Source organism: Lontra canadensis, unplaced genomic scaffold (assembly GCF_010015895.1).
Source record: "Lontra canadensis isolate GAN:19392208 unplaced genomic scaffold, GSC_riverotter_1.0 scaffold173, whole genome shotgun sequence".
NCBI lineage: Eukaryota > Metazoa > Chordata > Mammalia > Carnivora > Mustelidae > Lontra > Lontra canadensis.
The window spans coordinates 605,367-625,991 of NW_022631167.1; the positions used below are offsets into that span (position 1 = coordinate 605,367).

The 20,625-nt window shown below is 53.8% G+C and overlaps 1 protein-coding gene across 2 annotated transcripts in view; it reads left to right on the plus strand.

Moving 5' to 3' along the window:
• The window catches only part of ESRRB (estrogen related receptor beta), a 163,401-nt gene extending 150,008 nt beyond the window's left edge, over positions 1–13,393 (plus strand). For both annotated transcript variants that reach the window (XM_032846249.1, XM_032846248.1), the window contains exons 6-7: positions 6,848–7,117; positions 12,811–13,393. In XM_032846249.1, coding sequence (XP_032702140.1) covers positions 6,848–7,117; positions 12,811–13,055 — 515 coding nt within the window. In that variant the 3' untranslated portion in view covers positions 13,056–13,393. The remainder of the gene's footprint in view (positions 1–6,847; positions 7,118–12,810) is intronic.
• Positions 13,394–20,625: the final 7,232 nt, after the last annotated feature.

Sequence of the window (20,625 nt, forward strand, 5' to 3'; positions counted from 1 at the left end):
TCTTTCAGCTTCCTCCTGGATAAACGGTGGAAAATGATCCTTAGTTTTGTTTTTGTAGACACCGGTAGCCACATACGTTGCATTACACACACGTTGGGCAGTTTGCAAAGGCTGTGCAGTGAATCCCTTGTTCGGTTCTAACAGCTTGTCTCGTGTGTGCTGGGACATCCTGTGTTCCACCGTGGACTTGGAGTTTTACTAGCTCTGTGACACGGGGCAGTTTATCTTCCTGTCTATAGATCCTTCTCGTGTTTGTCACCAGCTCTGAGAAATGGATACAGTGTGCATGGTGATGTAGCAAAGGTGTCCTAGACTTCTCATGCCAAAGCCCACAGTGGATGGGAGTGAGTCAGAATGTCCTTGTGTAAGAGGTGTGCTCAGCCTTTAGGAAGGAGTTTTCCTGTGCCGACCAGGCCTCAGGAGGTGATGCTGGTGTCACTTAGCTGGCAGGAAGCGTAGGATTTCTTCCACGGGGACTCCCTAATGGCCCCTGGCGTTCTGACTCGGGGTGGGCTCCCGGGGAACCTGAGCTGGAGCGCCCTTACTAAGGAGCTCAGTCTCTTGGGATGACACGCTCAGTGGCTTTGAATCTGGCCTGTGCTGATTCAGCACAGATGTGGGGTCAAGCCACTGCTTAAGACACTTCAGCCTGGATTGCTCCACTAACCCAGGGCCAAATCTGGTACAGCTCCCTCTCCCCCTCCCCGTGCTGTCCCCAGCCCACACGCTCAGTCCTCTGCCGTGTCCCAGCAATGGCTCAGGAGTGGCTCCTGGTGGCACCCCCAGGTCACTGCTGCTTCTCCTGCCACCAGTGCCCTCAACACCTCTGAGGGCAGGCGTAGAACCAGGAGGCACGGTCTCCCTTGCACCCCTCTTCTCCCACATCTTCCTGCCACCCCCCCAACTCCCATCTCCCGCTGGTGCCCACCAAGAGGGCAGTGGGCCGAGGAGGGTGGTTGTTGGGGCATAGACTTCGGGTTCAGACCGACTTGAGCTTTAGTGCCCTTGCCTGTGACTCAGGAATCATAACAGAGGTTATGGCACAAGTGGGATGACCGTGACCGGGTCATTGTCTTTGCTAATAGTATGAAAAGCCTCCTTTCCCATCTCCATTTTTCCTTGTCCAAGCTGAATTCTTTTTGATTAAAAAATAAAATAAACATAGGGGCTCATTTGTCTGTCTGAAACACTAATTTGCCTATTTTGCATAAATTTGCATGCTGAATTATTTGGGCCCGACCTTCTAGTGTTTAAGGTAAAATTAATTAAGAGTCTCCTGCCGCCACATGTAAACCTTTCTATTAGGGGCGATGACATATCAAGTGCATGATATATTTAAACTAATCGACTTATTTCCGTCTCAGATTAGACAGAAAACTCACCTCCAGACCTGCTCACTAGCCCTTAAGGGAGAGAGGGAGAGAGGGAGAGAGAGCCAGAAAGAGAGGTTTTAGCAGGGTAGGTGCAAGCCAGCAGCCCCACCCCCACCGGGACTGCTGTCCGCCCTTGCCCATCCTGTCCTCGACCACAGGACTCTCTCCTTAAGATGGCACGGGTTGGCACCCAGCCCACTCAACTTAAGCACAGGAAACCCTATCTCGTGGGCCAGTATGGGCTAGCCTCTCAGGATCTGTTCAGAGCCTGGCACACAGAGGGTGCTTCATACTTGCCTTTGCATGCATTTATTGAGCATTAGGTGTATGTAAGGTTTCTTGCTAGAAGTTGGGGCTGATACAAAGAATTCGATTAATTTCTGCCCTGAGGACCTCATTTGGGAATAAGATGGATAATTTAAACAAAAACCAAAAAACAACAAAATACTTTTTCATAGAAAATTTTAACCATACGAAAAGAGACCAAATAGTATCGGGCACGTCCGTGCATGCCGCTGCAGTGCTACCACCCACGGCCCGTCTCGCCTCTCCTCTGCCCTGTTTGCCATCTCCTATCCCGCATACTTAGAATGCAGCAAGAAGAACCACGGGCCAGTGTCCCCAGGCACGAGGGACTCCAGGGGTTTTAGGGACAGAGAGCAAAACCTGAGCCAGGCCTTTGGGATGGTGGGCCATGGCCATCAGAAGGCATCGGGGTGCCCAGAACACGAGTTTTAAGGCTGAGCCCAGAAACTGACCTGTGCACATGGGCGCTGAGCGACCGGTGTGGCCAGGAGGAAGGATCATTTGAGCACAAACTCCTTTCCCAGCAGCCCCGCTCCTTTCACTCCTGTTTTTGAGCACACATGTTGCAGGGGTGAGTTCCAGGGGGAGCCAAGGCTGATGGCGACTCATGCAGCACTGCGGCCGCGCGTTCGAGTCCGTCTGCCGCTGCCTTAAGGCCGCACGCAGGCTTCTCCTTGAGTGGAATTCCCCGAGCCCTGCGTTGCTCAGGGGACGAGCCCAAGTCTATAGAGTGCCCACGTCCTGTTCCCCGTGAGCGACACACACGCACAGGGGCAGCAGCCTTGAAGAGGCAGTGGGTGTCCCTTGACAAACTGTAGTCTCTGGACTATTAGCCAGTTATCCCGCCACCCCAGGCGGCCCGAAGGCTGCCCCAGCCCAGGAGAGCCTTGTCCTGCCGGCTCTGCGGGGGACCCCCCCAGAGGCCTCCTCCGGAAGCCCTGCTCCCAGGTAGCCACCGTCTGGCTCCTGCGGGGGCGGGAATGCCAGCGGCCAGTAAAATATGGGCTGCCGAGTGACAGCAGCTGTGTCTGGAGTGGCCTCAGATCCCATAATTACATCTCCCTTTATTACCTCTGCTAATGGCCCTCCAGGTCGACAGAAACGATAATAAATTAACAGATTATGAACTCCACTTGCCACAAATTATGTGCTCTTTTTTTTTTTTTTTTTTTCTTAAATTCTAGGAGATCATGCTTCACGTCACTGGGGGATGGGGCTTCGGAAGAGCCTGAATGTTACCAGATCAGTTGGTGCAGATAAAGCAGCTTTGGTGGTGGGGGATGTGGGGGGGTGGTCAGAGCTCCAGGTGGGAGACATGGGGAGACAGGCGGGAGCAGCCAGCAGGACCTCAAGGGGGCAGTGTGTGACGCCAGGGCCCCGGGCCACACCAGCCTCTCTGGGCAGCAAGCCCTGACCCGGTCCCAGAATTGCTGATTGCTTGAAGGAGGAGACCCAGCCCAGCACAGAAGAGCCGAAGTGGAGGGTGCTGGGCGGAAGGACAGGGAGGAGTGCTTCAGCCCTGCATTTGGGTTTAAATAAAAGAAAGGATATGTGCTTCTAGTAAAGCTGTTTCTAGTAAAGATGTCAGATGTGACAGAGGAATGGATATTAGGAGTTCCGAATTCCTCATCTTTCTTAAAACATCCCCGGGAATTTCCTGTGCACGTAGAGCCCCTGGGTGCATGTCAGTGTGCGCCTGCGCGTTCTCCCCCTAGGAGAGGGCTGTTCTTTTTTTTATAAAGATTTTTATTTATTTATTTGACAGAGATCACAAGTAGGCAGAGAGGCAGGCAGAGAGAGAGGGGGAAGTTGGCTCCCTGCTGAGCAGAGAGCCCAATGCGGGGCTCTATCCCAGGACCCTGGGATCATGATCCGAGCTGAAGGCAGAGGCTTAACCCACTGGGCCACCCAGGTGCCCCACATAGGGCTGTTCTTTAATGCTGCTTTGTATCCTGCTTCTTTCATTTAATTATGTAACATAGTAGCACTTACCTGGGGCCAGGCACTGTACTAAATGTTCTCTGTGATAGCTCATTTCATCCCACAGTCCCATGAAGGAAGTATTATTATTATTCCCATTTTACAGAGGAGGAAACTGAGGCACGGAGAAGTGGACATGCCCAGGGTCACAGCCAGTGGCCAGCAGAGCTAGAATTCCAACAGACAGTCTGGCTCTGGTGTCTGTGCCCTTAATACAGTTATGTCTTCCTTACACTCGTGGGTATCTTTCCACACCCACAAAAACAGTTCTGCCTCATTCTTTCTGGTGGCTTCTAATGTACCATTCATTTAGCTAATAATTAGGTTTATATGGTAATTACATGTATCACATTCGTTACATTTAGGTTGTTTCCTGTTTGGGGTCATTACAGACCGACCTAACAAACACCCTTTCCCAGTTATCTAGGTGTTTATGAGAGAAATTCCTAGTGTGGACTTGCTAGGTTGATGGGGGCAAGCCTTTTGTTTTATGCTTGATTTAGTTTTATTTTGGGAACATCTTAGGATGGACAGGTTCAAAAGCCAAAACTAAATAAAAATGTGCCCATAAAACCCTCCCCTCCATCCCTGTCTCCTCCCCTTCTTTTTCCTAGAGCTGTTTTTATTTTTCATTTTCCCTTCTAGTGTTTCTTTTCTTCAAGGAGGTCTAGCCTTGGAGGGAGGCACAAACTCTCAGAGGCGCCGGCTCCCTTCCTCCCGCCACCTGCTCTGCCCTTACCCAGAGGACCTGTCACTGGCTTGTACACAAGGGGCAGAGGCAGCAGAATCTGAACCTGTGTCTAAAGGATGAAGAGGGTCTCACTGATTTCTTTGTGGGTCCATTTTCTGGTCACCTAGGAGTCAGGGCCCAGTGGCATTGGTTCATGCAGTTCTGCTAGGAATATGCATTGGGTGTCATCTTTGTCCCAAGCCAGTTGCTGGGCAGTGGGGAAGTTGTCCCAGGCCAGTTGCTGGGCAGCACAGGGAAGCCCATCCTGGCACGCAGATGTGCTCACCTGGACGTCCTCACCAGCCCCGACAGAGCTCCTCTCACTTTGCAGGGCTCAGTCTCCCGCACTTTCCAGTTTGGGCCACGTTCGCCCATGGTGTGTCCTCAGAGCCCCCTCCATCTCTCTGGCCCTTCGAATTGTCCTAACTGCGAGATCCCAGCAGAGCTCGGGGCTTGGGGCGACACTTTCCCTCTGGACTGCAAGCTCTTGCACACGGGAGCTCGTTCTGGTTCCAGCTTGCCATTCTGTCCCCAGTGCCTGGCGCTTAGCAGGTGCCCAGTGAGGATTTGCCCAAGGAACAAAGAGACAGAAGCACGTTGTTACCTCTAGGGGTCGTACCTGCGTGGTGGGCCTCACGGCATCTTCTCTCCTTCCTTTCCCGAAGCCCCTGCTCTTCCCTCACCTCGCCTTTTGCCACCTTCCGATTCAATTGTCTGTTAATTTCGCCCTGTCCACCTCCTACGTCTCCCCTCCCGATCTGTCCGCTTCCCGCGCACCCCCCCCCCCCTGCCCCCCCCTCCCCCCCCCCCCATGAGCCGGCTGATTGGGATCTGTTAATTAATGTCGCCCAAGTCCTCTCCCGCTCAGAGGCCCGATAAGGGAAATTGGATGTCCATTCTATCTGCCTTTTATTACCTCCCGGCTGTCCCTGCCACCACAGGCTGCCACACACCCCTTGTGCACTGGGATCCAGACAGTATGCATGCACCTTACCGCCCCCCCACAACCCAGTGCCACAGCCTGTCCCCGAGGAGAGGCGCACCCCTCTCCATCGGTGTTGTTTTTTGTCAGTCACTGAGCCTGGGCAGGGGCAGGGGATGGTATAGATCGCACTCAGGAACCATGATGACTGGCCTGAGAGGGTGCTCCCCAGCAGACGGGAACCCACCTGGTGAAGGGGCTTCCACCTCGGACTGCCCCCTAAAGTTGACCACGTCTGTGCTGGTTGGGAGAGGGACAGTGGAGTTTACTAACTCAGGGGACAGCAGGGGAGAGTAGGACAGACTCCGTGGAAACCCAGAGCAGTGGGCCTATGCTGAAGCTCGGGACCACCCTGGGCCTCCAGCCATGCCCAGAAAGGAGAGGGGAGTCAGGCCGACAGCATGCTAATAACAACAAAAACAGTAATCATAGCGACCTCCTCAGGCACCACCCTGGCTCCGGCTTGCTGGGCGATGACGCTGTGGGGTTTTCGTCTCATCAGTAACATTTGTGTGAGCTCTGAGAACATGATACAGGTTCTGCAACCATTGTCTCATTTAGATGTCCTGTGAGTCTGAAGTGGGTGCTACTGTCTGCCCATTTTACAAAAGAGGACACTGAGCTTTGTGGCAGTTACATAGCTTTCACGTGGTCAGCCTACAGCTAGGAGAGGGGAGGTTGGGACTCAGGCCCAGGCAGTCTCCCGAGCACGCTGGACCAGACGGTGACATAATTCTGGAGTCTTCCCCATCGCTGACCTCCTTCTGCTCTGGAGTCGGCGTCCTTGCTAGCCAGGAGGGGGAAACTCCCATGATTCTAAGCTCACAGAATGCAGGACAGCTCAGGTCATTGTTAGGTGGAGAGTGATGGCGGGGGCAGCAGGGGTCTGACCCCTGGGGGACAGGCTGCCTGTGAGAAAGTACCCTCTGACCCTGGGGGCTCTTGAGCTCTTAGTGGCCCCAGGCTGTGGTCACTGGGGGGCGGGGGTGATCACTGGCCGGGAACAGCTGAGTCCTCTTTCCTGATTGGGCCCTTGGGTCAGCACACACAGCTGAGACTTTGCACTGAGGATCAGGTGTCCTTTAAAACACCAAAGTCTCCCCTGGCTGAGCGGAGAGAAAAATCTGCAAAGTCCCCTGGGGGAAAGGGGACCCTATACTGCTGCCTCTTGATTCTGCTATGAATTTAATAACTCCTTAAATTACAGATGCATTTAATTAATCAAAAAGCCTCTACAGACATTTCGAAAAAACGGCATAGAACTAACAATAATAGTGATAGCGACTGTCAACATTGACTGAGCTCTCATTGTGTAAGTCTTTCGCATGAATTCCCCGTCTGACTCCTTGATCAAGGAAAGGAAAAGGAATCCAGCTGGGACAGAGGGCGGGGTGGGATCCAGAGGTGCCCGGGACCCCCTCCTCCAGCCAGCCCACCTGATTGCTGCCGCCCTCCTTGCCCCTTCTCATGCCGCAGGCTTCTCGAATCTGTCTCTCGGGGATCAGATGAGCCTGCTGCAGAGCGCCTGGATGGAGATCCTGATCCTGGGCATCGTGTACCGCTCGCTGCCCTACGACGACAAGCTGGTGTTCGCTGAGGACTATGTCATGGACGAGGAGCACTCCCGCCTCGCCGGGCTGCTGGAGCTCTACCGGGCCATCCTGCAGCTGGTGCGCAGGTACAAGAAGCTCAAGGTGGAGAAGGAGGAGTTTGTGACACTCAAGGCGCTGGCTCTGGCCAACTCAGGTAAGGGCGCGTGTGGGTCCCACAGCAGGAGCTCCCAGAGGTCTCCTTGGGCGGGGCCTGTGAGCAGGGCCACCATGGGGGGGCGGGCAGCGATGGCAGGAAGATGCCGGAGCTTCTTATCACCAGAGGCTGTGCAGGGGTTGGCCTGGAGCTAAGAGGCTGGTGATGAAGGCCAACAATCAGCAGGTGCTTCCTGAGCCCTGGATTTGTAGGGCACTAGACTGGGCCTCTGATGCCTAGCCTGGCACACTGGTTAAGAACACAGATGCCATAGCCAAGCTGCTAAGAGTCAAATCCTGTTCCCCACCGCCTTGGGCAAGTCGCTTTCCTCTTTGCCTCATTTTCCTTATCAATAAAATGGGAGCACTGAAGAGTCCCTACCCCACCAGACTGGGGAAGGGATTTGTTTATACAGGATTATATTATACTCACAAGATGCCCGGTGTGTAAGTGTTCAGCTTGTTCAATAAATTAGCTAGGAACTTACTTAATTCTTACACACAACCCTATGAGCAAGGGTCTCATGATTCTCTCCCCATTGTACAGATGGGGATATTGAGGCCTGGGGAGGTGAAGAAAATTGCCCAGGGTGACACTGTTAAGGGGTGCCCGAGGTAGGACTCGATCCAAAGTCCTCTGCAAAATCAACCCCCAGCTTATAAAACTGCTCCTTGAGTCTCCCAGTCAAACTGCTCAGATAACAAGAGAGAAAAACGTGCCCAACCAAGTTGGTCTGGACTGTCATTAAAAAGGAGGCTTCAGGGCATCTGGGTGGCTCGGTGGGTTAAGCCTCTGCCTTTAGCCTGCATTGGGCTGTCTGCTCGGCAGGGAGTCTGCGTCCCACCTCCCACCCCCGTCTGTCTCTCTGCCTATTTGTGACCCCTCTCTCTGTCAAATAAATTAATAAAATCTTTAAAAAAAAAAAAAAAGGCTTCATGGGGCACCTGGGTGGCTTAGCTCAGTCAGTTAAGCATCTGACTCTTGATTTCAGCTCAGGTCATGATCTCGGGGTCCTGGGGTCAAGCCCCACATCTGGCTCTGTCCTCAGTGGGGAGTCTGCTTGAGGATTCCCTCTCCTTCTCCCTCTGCTCCTGCCCCTGCTCTCTAGCATTCTCTCTCGAAAATAAATAAATCTTTTTAAAAATTTATTTTTAATTAAAAAAATGAAAAGGAGGTTTCACTCCCATTTCTTCAGCCCCTTCCAGCTGCTGGCTGGAATCCCTGGGCAGAGGGGCTGGGCGTTTCGATGCAGGTGAGCGAGTTGTGGAGCGTAATCTGTGTCCGCAGTTAGGGAGCGGCCCCCACGGAGCCAGGTGGGGGCAGGTGGAGAATGCAGGGGACAGTCAGGCTCCCTGTCCTAAAGAGAGTGTGTCAGGCAAGTTTGCTCTAGGGCGGCGTGTGCCAGAGTTCTTGCTCAAGTCTGGGTCGAAGGGACTCAGGTTCAAATTACAGCTCTGACGCTTAGTAGCAGTGTGACCCTGGGCAAGTTGGCAACCTTCCTTAGCCCTGTCCTTGTGTGTAAAATGGGGATATCCCAGTACCTCCTCCAAGCACTTTGCTGTTAAATGATCGGCGAAGATAAAGCACTTAGGTCAGTGCCTGGCCTCAAGGAAATGTTCAATAAATATTAATTATTATCGTTACTATTAATATTAGAGGAAACAAAGTGTTACCAGCACAGGGAAGAGGGAGAGCTGGTTCCCAGGGAGAGACAGACCAGATAGGATGACCAAGTGGTTTGCTTCATGCTGTTGTTCCATGTTCCAGGAGCCCTCCATTGCCTGCAAACCCAGACAGTCGGCCCCCCAACAGATCGCTTCATAGAGAAGGCAGGGGATGCCGCAGATGCCCTGGTTAGCCCCCCTTTACTGGGGTAGCGCTCCCGTGCCCCAGCGGCTGAGTTCCGGGGCTAACAGCTCCCAGCTGTCCCCTTCCCCAAGACCTGCCCTCACCTGTCTTGCCTAGAAAGCTGTGTACATTGGCACCTTCAGCCAGTGGTGACCCACACAGGGGAACAAAAGGCTGGGCTCCTGCAGGGTGGGATCAGAGCTCTGCGTGGGTCAGGCCAAAGCCACAGCCATGTGCTTACCTTGCTTGCTTCCACCCTCACACTCGCCTGCCTCTCTCCCTTCCTTTCTCCTGAAAGCACACCCCCCAGACATCCCATGCATCCGAACCCTGGTTTGGGGCTCTGCTTTTGGGGAACCTGATCTAATCCAGAGAGGGAAGCATTTTTTTTTTTTTTTTAGTTTAACTCCCTTTTTTAATTAAACAAATGCAAAATGATAATGAAAAGTTTACAGGTTTTATACAGACTGTTTACATTTTAAGATTCCAAAATGGTAGTATATTCTTTGTGAGAGAATGCCAGTCCTGTTGGTTGTGGTTTGTTTGTTTGTTTGTTTGTTTGTTTTAATTTATTTGCCAGATCACAAGTAGGCAGAGAGGCAGGCAGAGTGGGGTGGGGGAGCAGGCTCCCTGCTGAGCAGAGAGTCCGATGCAGGGCTAAATCCCAGGACCCTGAGATCATGACCTGAGCTGCAGGCAGAGGCTTAACCCACTGAGCCACCCAGGCGTCCTCCTGTTCGGTTTTTTAAATATCGTTTTAAATTTACAGTATAATTGAGCAGCTGGTGCCACAGGTCTGTGCCCCCATTCCACCCCATCCACCACTGCACCCATGACTCCTTACCGTTCCCCCATTGTTCACATCTTGTATTGGTGTAGTAATTTGTTACAATGAATGAGCCAATATTGATAAATTATTATTAACCGAAGTCCCTAGATGACATCAGGGCTTACTCCTTGTGGGGTGTGGGTCTGCAGATTTGACAAATGGGTAGTGACAAAGCTCTCCCCTTACCGGCCCTGCAGAACAGCCCCCTACCCCGTAAGCCTGCACTCAACAACTCAGAGGGAAGTGTGGGGACCAGCCCTGGCAAGAGGAGCTCGGAGCTTGCGTGGGCGGAGGGACCACAGGCAGCAGAGGAAATGGGAGTGGGAACGGTGCAACCAGCAAGGCTGCCAGGCCTTGGAGGGCACATCCTTGATTTTAGACTCTCTGGACCTTTTCATCATTGATGTAGAGCTTGGGCTGGCCCATGCCGGGGGAGGGGAGTGAAGAGGTGGGAGGCAGGTCAACTGTCACCTCCTCCCCACTGGCCTCGGTGCCCGGTTGGGCCAGCTTTCAGACGGCATTTCAGCTTTGCCATCTGCTCTTGCTCTGATCTCACAGGCACACGTGTGCACACTCACACACACACACACATATACACATGAAGACAGATGTGTGCACAAATACAGATGATGTGTGCACACACACATACAGAGACATGTGCACACACATGCACATATTCTCACAGACACTTGCTTGGGTGCACACCGATACATGCACACGTAGACACGCATGTAGATACACACGTGGTCACGAGTATAGGCATGTGCATGCACAGACACTTGCACACTTACAGACATAGGCATGTGCACACTCAACGCACACACATATATGCTCAAATACGCAGACACACATGTGTACACCCGTGCACACACACATGCGGACACAGAACTTGATGACTGGCCGTGGTTTAGAAACCTGAGCTCAGCAGCACCCTTGCTAGCATCAGGCGTGGCCTGAGTATACTCTTTGTCGCACGAGAAACAGTGCCAGGGATCTATCTGCCCTTCTTGCCCTTTCTCCCAGGCCACTGAGCAGGTACAGGTAGTTCAGGAAGTAAGTGGAGTTTGTGCAGCCCAGGACAGGGGGAGAGCACAGGGCGGAACCACTCACCTGGCTGCGGGGGCTGGCGTGAGGTAGAAGCTTGAAGCACATCAGAGACAGGCTGGGGTCCCCAACCCCAGCCCCTCAGGATCCTGTGGCCATCTTTCACCCCAAGTCCCAGGCATCTCCAAGGCTCCCTGACAGCAGAAAAAATTCATAGCCATTGATTTTGTAATTAACAGTTTATCAATGCCATCGATACAGACTCGCTGATGGATTGCAAAGAAATTAATCTTGCAATGTTATTTTATTTCATTTTTGGTCGAAGGCAGCTGCCAATTTGGGCCTCCTTGGGGAGGGTAGGGGGAGGAGCAAGGAAGCTGGCGGGGAGGCAGGGGGTCTGGATGGCCACATCCCAGCCTTAGAGGGACCAGCGCATCGTGGATGCACGTTCTAGAACCTGCCGAGAGTGTAGGAGTGGAGGCATCTTGGGTATGAGGCTGGTAACACCCCAGCATGCTGAAGGCACTCGCCCTAGGCTGAGTCCTCATGGTAATGATAATACTACATTTATCAGGTGCTTACTAAGTGCCTGGTAATGTGCTGTTTCTTTTAATCCTCACCACTACCCTCTGAGGCATGGAGGCATTTGCTCCGTTTCACAGATGAGGATACAATCTCAGAGAGCCTGAGTAACTTGGCCAGAGTAACGCAGCATCAAAGATTCCAGAGTCTTATCTGCCTCATTTGGCACTTCTCCCAGGAGGAAGAGGCAGGACCCTGGAGGCATGGGCTGCGCGTGGCTGGCAAAGGTCAGACGGAAGGAGTCACAGGGTCAGCCAGTTAGAACAGCTGCCCTTCGCGGTTTGGTACCTAAACTAACCTGGCACGCAAGGGCATTGCCCTGCTCTCTTGAGGACCTTGGGAGCCTTGCCCCGCCTGCCTTGGCCGCCTGCCCAGAGCTCCCAGTTCACTTGATCCATGTGACCCCCAGGGCTTCATGCCTTTGGCAGGTTGGGCACTGCAGTGCAGGGTGCTGGCTGGAGCTCTTTAAGGAACATTAGAAGAAGGCGGGCTCTTTCCCTCGAGTCCAGGCATTGGGTGCCAGGAAATGGCCTTGGCTTTAGCTCAGACCCCACTGTAAGCCAGCTCTCAGCAGATGCCCGCCTGCCCTGCTGGGATTTAGGTAACTTCCATTTGAACCCGTGACTCATGGCTGAGTCCAAAGCCCTCCTCGGGATTTTTAGAGGACTCCCAACAGCATCCGCTGTCACTGTGGCCCATGCATCTGGCCATGCTGTCTCGGGCCCCCGCCCAGACCTCTGCCACAGGGCACCTGGGCACAGAGCTCAGCCCCTTTCTCCGAGTGTGTTTGCATGCTGTAACCAGCGGACAGGCTGGTGCCTGGTGGCAGCAGCAGTGACAGTCCCAGTGATGATACTGGTCATGGTGCCACCAGTGGGGCACTCACTTCGGGACAAGTACTGTTTTTAGTCCTCAACTTGCAATAATTCACTTAACCTCTTGAGGTACCTGTGGCTATTGTCTCAGAAAAGTAAGGCACAGAGAAGTTAAATCACTTGCCTAAAGTCACACAGCTAGCAAGGGAGGTACACAGGACTCCAGCTCCAGTAGTCTGGCTCCACAGTTCACCTGGCACCTCCAGGGCAGTGACCAGTCTTCTCACGTCCAAGTCCTTCAGGGTCTTCGCTGACCCCTCTTGGTGGTTTCTCAAGAGATGACCTTCCAAGGTGGAGATGGCTCCCTGGCTCCAAGCCTCGGCTCTGTCACGGGCCTCTGTGACCTCAGGCTGGCAGTTTAGCCTCCGTAGTCTCCGTCTCCTTCTCTGTAAAGTGAGGAGAGGGGGGCAACAGCCCAGGGCCCCAAGCCACGCCCTCCACATCCCCCCCCATGCTGAAGTCTGGCCACGCCCCCCCCCAGGGCCGCGCCCCCTGACGCTCCCCTGTGCCCGCAGATTCCATGTACATCGAGGATCTGGAGGCGGTGCAGAAGCTGCAGGACCTGCTGCACGAGGCGCTGCAGGACTACGAGCTGAGCCAGCGCCACGAGGAGCCCCGGAGGACGGGCAAGCTGCTGCTGACGCTGCCCCTGCTGCGGCAGACGGCCGCCAAGGCCGTGCAGCACTTCTACAGCGTCAAACTGCAGGGCAAGGTGCCCATGCACAAACTCTTCCTGGAGATGCTGGAGGCCAAGGTCTGATGGCCCGGCACCTGGACCGACTCCCACCCGCGGACAGACCGGCGGACGGACCGCCGCGGAGACCTCCACAGCCACCAGCCTCGACCTTCAAGCCCTGTATCATGGCCACGGGCAGTCCCAGAGGAAGGGCTCCCTCGCCTCCCGGCTGTTCGTGGAGTCCGGAGTACAGCGGGGCAGGGGAACAGGGAGGGGAGGGCAGGGCGTGGGCTCATCTGTAACTGGCTTTTTCTTGGGTATGTTTTTCCTTCTCCATGGGCAGTGCTGAGGTCTGGGCAGGGGCTGACTCCCTTGAAACTGGAGACCATCGAGGAAGTGCCCCTTCCGCCCATGAAAGCCCCAGGAGAACAGTAGTGCGTATCCTAACCCCACCCCCACCCCCCTACCCCACAGGGTGGGCAGTGCTTAGCGCCCAGGACCCCACCCAATTCAGGCTGGGTGCCCCTGGAAGTTGTCCCTTTCCAGAGGGCCGGGACTTTCTTCCAGAGGCCCTGCCACTCTGCTACTTGGGGCTCTTCCAGCGGCCACACACCTTCCCCAGTCCCAGGGCCTCCTGCCCTGCAGCCTTTCTGCTTGGTGCACACTCCCCTCCCGTTAGGGACCCCCATCCAGAGAGCAGCTGCCAGAGCTCGGGCATCTTCCTGGGCACCCACCCCTTGGTACCCGCACACCTGCTTGTCACCACAGCACCAAGGCCCACCTCTCCTCCTCCTCTCCCCTCTCCTCTCCCCTCTCCTCTCCCAGGAGATCCCTGCTACTTCCTGCCCCTACCTCAGCTCACGTGGTGGGTTCAGCCAGCCAAGGGGATTTCAGGTCCATAGCTGGGAACAGTGCTGCCTCTGAAAAGAGCAGGGCCAGGCAATATTCCGCGGAGCTCCTCCTCCTGCTTGGCCCTGTCAGCCTTCCGGCCAGTTCAGAGCAGATGGGCCTGTGGCAATTTGGGGGAGACTAGGGGCCTGGCCACCTCTGAGGGCACCCTAGGCACTGATTTCCAGGCTGGCAGTCCTGGGAGGCTTGGGGCAAAATGGGGAAAGGCTCAAACCAATCTTTGCTGAGCACAGAAAATCCCAGAAGCAAGATAAGCAGGTGGGGAACCCTGAAGATGGTGTGCTCGGGAAGTTGCCGGCCGAGATCCCCATGGGGCTAGCTTCTGAGGGCAGTAGACACCAGGTCACCCCGTGCCCTGCATTCCGAATGGTTGGGCCAATCAGTGTCACAGGAGGGGCTGTTGCTACCATCCTGAGACTGAGGCATGACATAGCTCCCCAAATGCATTGCAAAGGGCCAAGCCCTGTGGGGGAACCCCCGGTACCGTCTTCCTGGCCGCTGTGTCACGTGACTGACCACCCCAGATTGCCCAGGATGTTCCTGGTTTTAGCACTGAAAAGTCGTGTCCCGGGAAACCCCTCAGCCCCAGGTAGATGGGGACAGTCACCAGATTCCTGTGAGTGGCCTTGAGAGTCGGTCCACTTCGAACAGCTCTTAACCAGCCCATCTGCTGAGCACAGGTTGGCCGATGGCAGCTGAGAGGGTCCCCCGACGAGGAAGGCGGGGTCAGGCGTGGTGGGGAAGGCACCCTCTGAAGCAAAGACCAGAGCAGCCCTACCTGGGAGTTTTCTGGGGGATCCATGCCCACTGACCCAGACCTCCTAGCACCTGGAGAGGCTGGTGGATCGGCCTGCCCGTCGCTAGGACACCAGGTGGCCAGGTGCTGGCTCCTACGGCCCTGCAGCCTTCCATGGGAAGCAGGTGATGCTGGTTTCACCTTGCTGCCTCTCTGCCCCCAGACACCACCCCTCTGAACTGTGCTGTGAGGTCGCCCCAGGCCTGAGGGTTGGCTGAGACCCAGAGGCCGCAGAGTGGCTCTCTGATGTCCTCATGAACAAGATAAGAGTGTTCCAAGAGGCCTCACAGCCAAGTGAAGTGTGCTGTCCTGTTAGCCTGTGGGGAGTGCAAGGCCAAAGCCACCTGACGGTCTGCATTGGAATTACTGTCCAGGATGCTTCATCCTTAGCTGCCTGGGCAGTCCCAAGGTGGGCTCACAGGCATGAAAACATCAAGGGACCCACGCAAAGCCCCCAGTCTGAGAGCTGTGAGGAGCCATACCCTAAGGTCAGAGCCTGAGATCCCTCGTGGTGAGAGAAGCTGGGGTATGCTCCTTGGGAGCTTCTCCCCCCCCCCCCCGCCTTCTGCTGTGCTGTGTGCTTTGGTGGGGGGGGAGGGGCGCTGAGGGTGGCACCTTCTCCGTGGGTGGCACTTCTGGTGTCAGCGTGAGGCCTGAGCTGACGGCGGGGGCCTGTGCGAGGCTGGTATCTGCGACCAGCCGTTTTTAGGAGAAGCATCTTCACTGCACTGGTTTGGGGTGGGTGGGAGTCCGTGCACAGTGTGTGGATGGGTCCGGGGCCTCTGCAAGCGTCCTGTCATCAGATCCTCCCTCTAGCAGTGAAGGGGAGGTGGCTCTGTGCAAGCATGTGGGGCGCTGCTCTTCCTCTGAAACCCCAGTGGCCGCGGGAGATGGCTCCGGTGCGCTGGGAGCTCTGGCCGGTGGGAGAGGCCCTGGTGTGTACTAACGGAGCTATCGGACGGTCAGATAAAATGTAGGCCAACTTTTTAGTTGGAGGTCTTGCCAGCTCTGGGGCCTCCCTGGGAAAGGGGGCCCTGACTTAGTGGGGGATGGTGAAGCGAGGAGAGTTTAGGATGCCCGCCCTACCCCCCCAAATGGGCAGAACTTGCTTGCCTCCCTCCCTGTCCCCAAATCTGCTGTTCATGGAAAATCTGTAAAGACGAAATTGCCCTTCTCACTTGTACACTCATGATACAGGTCATTGAAATGAACCAAGAAATAAAATGTAAAAATCCAACCATGGAGAAGGTGGTATTGGCTGGGTTTTGTTTGGTTCCCGTGTCCCCACCCTTTCTAGAACTTCTAGACTGACTGTGTCACACATGAACCTCGGTGGTGGCCCCCCGTTTCTGCATCCAGAAAACCGAGGATTTCCCAGGCCACGACTAAAGAACCGAGTAGAAGACTCGAGACCGAACTGGGGCGCTGGTGGGGAGGCCAGGCAGGGCTTCAGAGTAGCCAGAATCAACACCCAGCTCTGTGGCAGGGGCTCCCCTCTTCCCTCCCCCAGGCCCTCCGTTACCCCTGTGCGGATGGGAGAAGTCCGGGGCGGGGCGCAGGGCAGGGGTGACAAACGGGACGGGAAGACAGAAGGGCCCGGCCCATGGAAGAGCACCAAAGAAACGCATGATGTGGAAAGATTGTTTTATTTTCTGATAATGATTAAATGGCTGGAATGGCTTCATAAGATGTATATATTTTTTGAAATGGCGGTCCTTCTTTGCTTCCCCCCATGTACGTATTTCTGCCTCCTGTCTGTGTTCTCCCCTGGGACCCACCCCGTGTAAATCACATGCCCTAGGAGTCTTCTGTCCTGGTCCCGTGTATCTGGCATCTAATAAATAAGGAACGGCCTGTTGGAGAGTTTCTTCACACGTGACCTTTCCGGGCTCGCTGTCCCTTGGACAGCGCTGCCCTCAGGCCTCAGGCCGATGCTGGGCCTGGCTGGCTGGAGAACAGGCCTCAGAGTTCTCCAGGCGTTCAAGTAGGCATTTTATTTTTTTATTTTAAGGTTTTATTTATTTGATAGAGACAACAGCGTGAGAGAGAACACAACACAAGCAGGGGGAGTGGGAGAGGGAGAAGCAGAACCCCCTGCCAAGCCAAGCAGGGAGCCTGATGGGGGCGCTCAATCTAGGACCCTGGGATCATGATCTGAGCCGAAGGCAGACACTTAACAACTGAGCCACCGAGGTGCCCCCAAGTAGGCATTTTAAAAGCATGTTCAGCAAAGCTTCAGGAATGCAACTTGAAAAACGTAGGTAGGTCTGTGAGGCCCCCTGCTACTAGAGTTTTGACATTAACGTGAGGCACTCTAGTTAATCTTCATTTTGCCAGAAAAATGGAACATCACATGTATGTGAACCAAAAAGAGTTCACTGCCTTAGGATTCTGAAATGTGTCTGTGTATGCGTGATCATAATGCTGGCTGCACGAAAGACATAGGTGTCATCCACACTTGGGAGCATGGCAAGCAGAGGGGTTGGCCTAAAAGAAAGGAGCACTGTATCAGGATGCCTTTCATTGCAAATAAAAGACACCCTGGTTTATACCAGCTTAGTGGATTTATTGTCTTGGATTTATGTGAAGTCCAGAAATGGTGCAAGCATCAGGTAGGGTTTGATCCAGAGGTTCACAAAGTCTATAGGGCTGTGGCTCTGCTTCTCTGGTTCTCGGTTCTGCCCTCTGCTGTCTGCTTTGTCCTCAAGCTAGCCTCTTTCATAGTAGCAAGAGGGCTGCCAGCGTTTTGTTTCACATCGTAAGCAGAGAAAGAACATCTCTCCTACAACCATGGAAAATATCTGAGCATCATTCTGAATCTGAATGGCTCTTGTGCTTTTCTCTTAAGGGATCACTTGTACCAGCTTCAGGGGAGCACTAGTCCCCCTTAACTGTCCAGCTGTTACACAAGAAGAGTAGAATTGGAAGTCTAGAAGACAACCAGCCAACCTTGATGCCCACAGAACTCATATACATGGGTAGTTCAGGCTCTAGTCAACTTCCAATGAGCTGTTTGTAAGTTTCCTGAAGCTCTTGGAAGATCATATTCACATAGTAGTCTTTGAACTTGATACTTAGCAAGTCTTATGCATGAAATGTTTTGTAGGAATGAAAGTACCCAGTTTGTGGATTATTTTTAGGTAATTTCCCAATGTAATTTCCCCTCACTACTTCACAGGTGTGTATGCATACACACTTAACACATACAGACACACACAAACACACAGCTGGTATTCATGCTGCCACCTTAAGGAAAAATAGGAAAGAGTCAACCATAACATCACATCACATAATCAAAATAGAAATACTTCCCGGACTATCTGTATTTTAGGATTTTCTGTACTAATTCTTCCCATCTGTATGGATAATTGTGATCAGATTAGCTAATAAACCTCATTCATATCTTTATCTCTCTTCATTCATTCTCCAAATACTCTCCCCTTTTTGTTACCAAGGAAGTGAAAGGGGAAAAAACAACTTAGGGTCATTCATTCCTTCAAAAAATATTTACCAAGGGTCTGCCCTGTGCCAGGCACTGTTCTGGGCATAGAGACTATATCAGTAAAGAGAACAAGCACAATCTCTTTTTTCATGGCGCGCACACTCTAGTGAGAGGAAGAAAGAGACAACGAGCACAATAAATAACCAAATTACATAGTTTTTTATGTAAGTTCCATGAGGGAAAAAGCAGGGTATGGGGGATCAGGAATGGGCAGGCAGGATACAATTTTAAAAGGAGTGGTCAGAGCAGCCTCAGTGAGAATGTCACGTGTAATAGCAAGGTGAAGAAAGTGAGGGCCACGTGGGTATCCAGAGAAAAAGCTCTCCAGGCAGGACCAGCATGTGCAAAGGCCCTGAGGTAGCAGTATGCCATGTGTGTTCAGTGAACATCAAGGAAGCAAGTGTGGCTAAAGTGGAATGGGTTGAGGCAAGAGGGAGTGGGGCAAGTCATACAGGGAACATGAGGCCATAGTAAGTGAGGTTTTCACTCTTAACTGAAAGATTTTGAATAGAGGAACGCCATGATTGCATATCTCAACAGGAGACTTTGGCTGCTGGATTGATAAGACCAACCAGGAGACCACTGATGAGGTGAATGGCTTGGAGCAGGGTCAGAGGAGAACAGGCATGAAGAAACTCTTGGGTCCTGGCTCTAATTTGAAGCCACCAGGGTTGTCATCCACTGAGGTGGAAAGAAGCAGAGAAGGCAAGTCTGGGGGCCAGGTGGGAGAATCAGCCACGTTAAGTTGGAGATGCTGCTGAATGTCGAGGCAGAGATGCCAGGAAGGCAGCAGGCCATAGAGGCAGGTAATAGGGAGCAGTGAATGAACTTCATTGATCACAGATGTTCAGACAGATCTTTGTCAGCCATGAATTCCCTCTCACGCCCAGCCACCACCCTCCGTTGCTCTCTCTCTAGCCTCAAAAGCAGTCAGCCAAATGCCCAGCCCATCTGTGCCAAGAGCCCTTTGGCTGTCACAAGGCAAAGTGAAGGCACCGGGGCTCTCATTTGGGTCCTGAAGAGTCTCTCCCCATTTCCCGTGTGGAGAAGAGAGAAAACCAGACCTTCCCACAGGCAGACGTGACAAGCCCCCACGATCAAGCTTGGAGCGAGGCCAAAATAGGGTAGAAAGGAGGGGGCAAGCCAGGCTCTTTGGCTGGCCCAGGAAGACTAGAGAATGGACTGTACTTCCACTCCGGGGCCCATTCTTAAGGCCCCACATTAAATGGAAGTCCTAGACGAAGCCCCAGTGCCCAGCCACTCACTGCTAAAGAAAACAACAACCCAGCAAGCCACAGAATTGCCCAAAGTGCTACTCCCCTCAGCTTGGTCCACACCATTTGCAGGACATCACTTTTTTTTTTTTTTTAAGATTTTATTTATTTATTTGACAGAGAGAGATCACAAGTAGAGAGGCAGGCAGAGAGAGAGTGGGAAGCAGGCTCCCCGCCGAGCAGAGAGAACCCGACGCAGGGCTCGATCCCAGGACCCCGAGGTGCCCCAGGACATCACATTTTTAATGTGTTGCAAAGCTTCATCAGAAACTCTCTCCTCGTCTCCCTGCCCCGCGCAGAGCCGCTCCCGCAGATCTCTCAGGCACCTCCAGACTGCCCCAGCTTGTCCGGCTCAGCCTCGGGGGCTCTTCCTCGCCTAGGCCGGCTTAGCCTCTGGACTTCCTTCCACTCTCCTGCAGGACCTGAGGGAGGGCCGGAAGCGGATCCAGGGAGCAAAATCTCCTCGCTCGCAGAGGGTATGTCAGGGGCCACCTGGAGGAAGAGTGAAGACCCTACCACCTCCGACACTTTATTCTGCCTCTGTTGCAAATTCACTTCGCTCCCAAAGGACAGAAGCCCCTGGAATCCCAGAGAAGCCCTGCCCGTGGGCTTGGCCAGGCACAGGAGCGTTGCACAGAACCCGGACGAGCCCTTCCGGGCACCCGCCTCCAAGTTCACAGGCAGGGAGTTGTATCTTCTCTCAGCAAACACCCAGAAAGGCAAATCCTTTCTGATCCCAGGTGTGCCACCCTTTTTTCCTGAGCGATTCTGGTCACTTCGGCCTGCCGTCTTCGTACATTCATTCCTCACCTGGCAGGGAGTGAGATCTGGGGAGCACGGTGGGTGCTGCTGCTTTGGCAGAGAAGATGAACTTCGAACTAGCGGTTTGCGAGGGTCTCTTATGCGGGAGACTTTCCGTGACACCTGGGAGCAGGAGCAGGTAACAAGGGACCAAAGCAGCCTTGGGACGGGGGAGGTTTGGCCAAGGAAGCCACATGGCAGAAGCAGGCAGAGACTGAAATTTGAAGTGGAGGGAGCGAGGGGAGGCCGTGCAGGGTGTTTCAGGGCAAGAGGGAGCTGTCCAGGCCAAGACAGAGAGAAAGAGGTGTTCCAGGCTTGCTCAAGAGACCGGAAGAAAAGACCGTCTGATTTGGTGGGCGGCAGCGGAGAGGC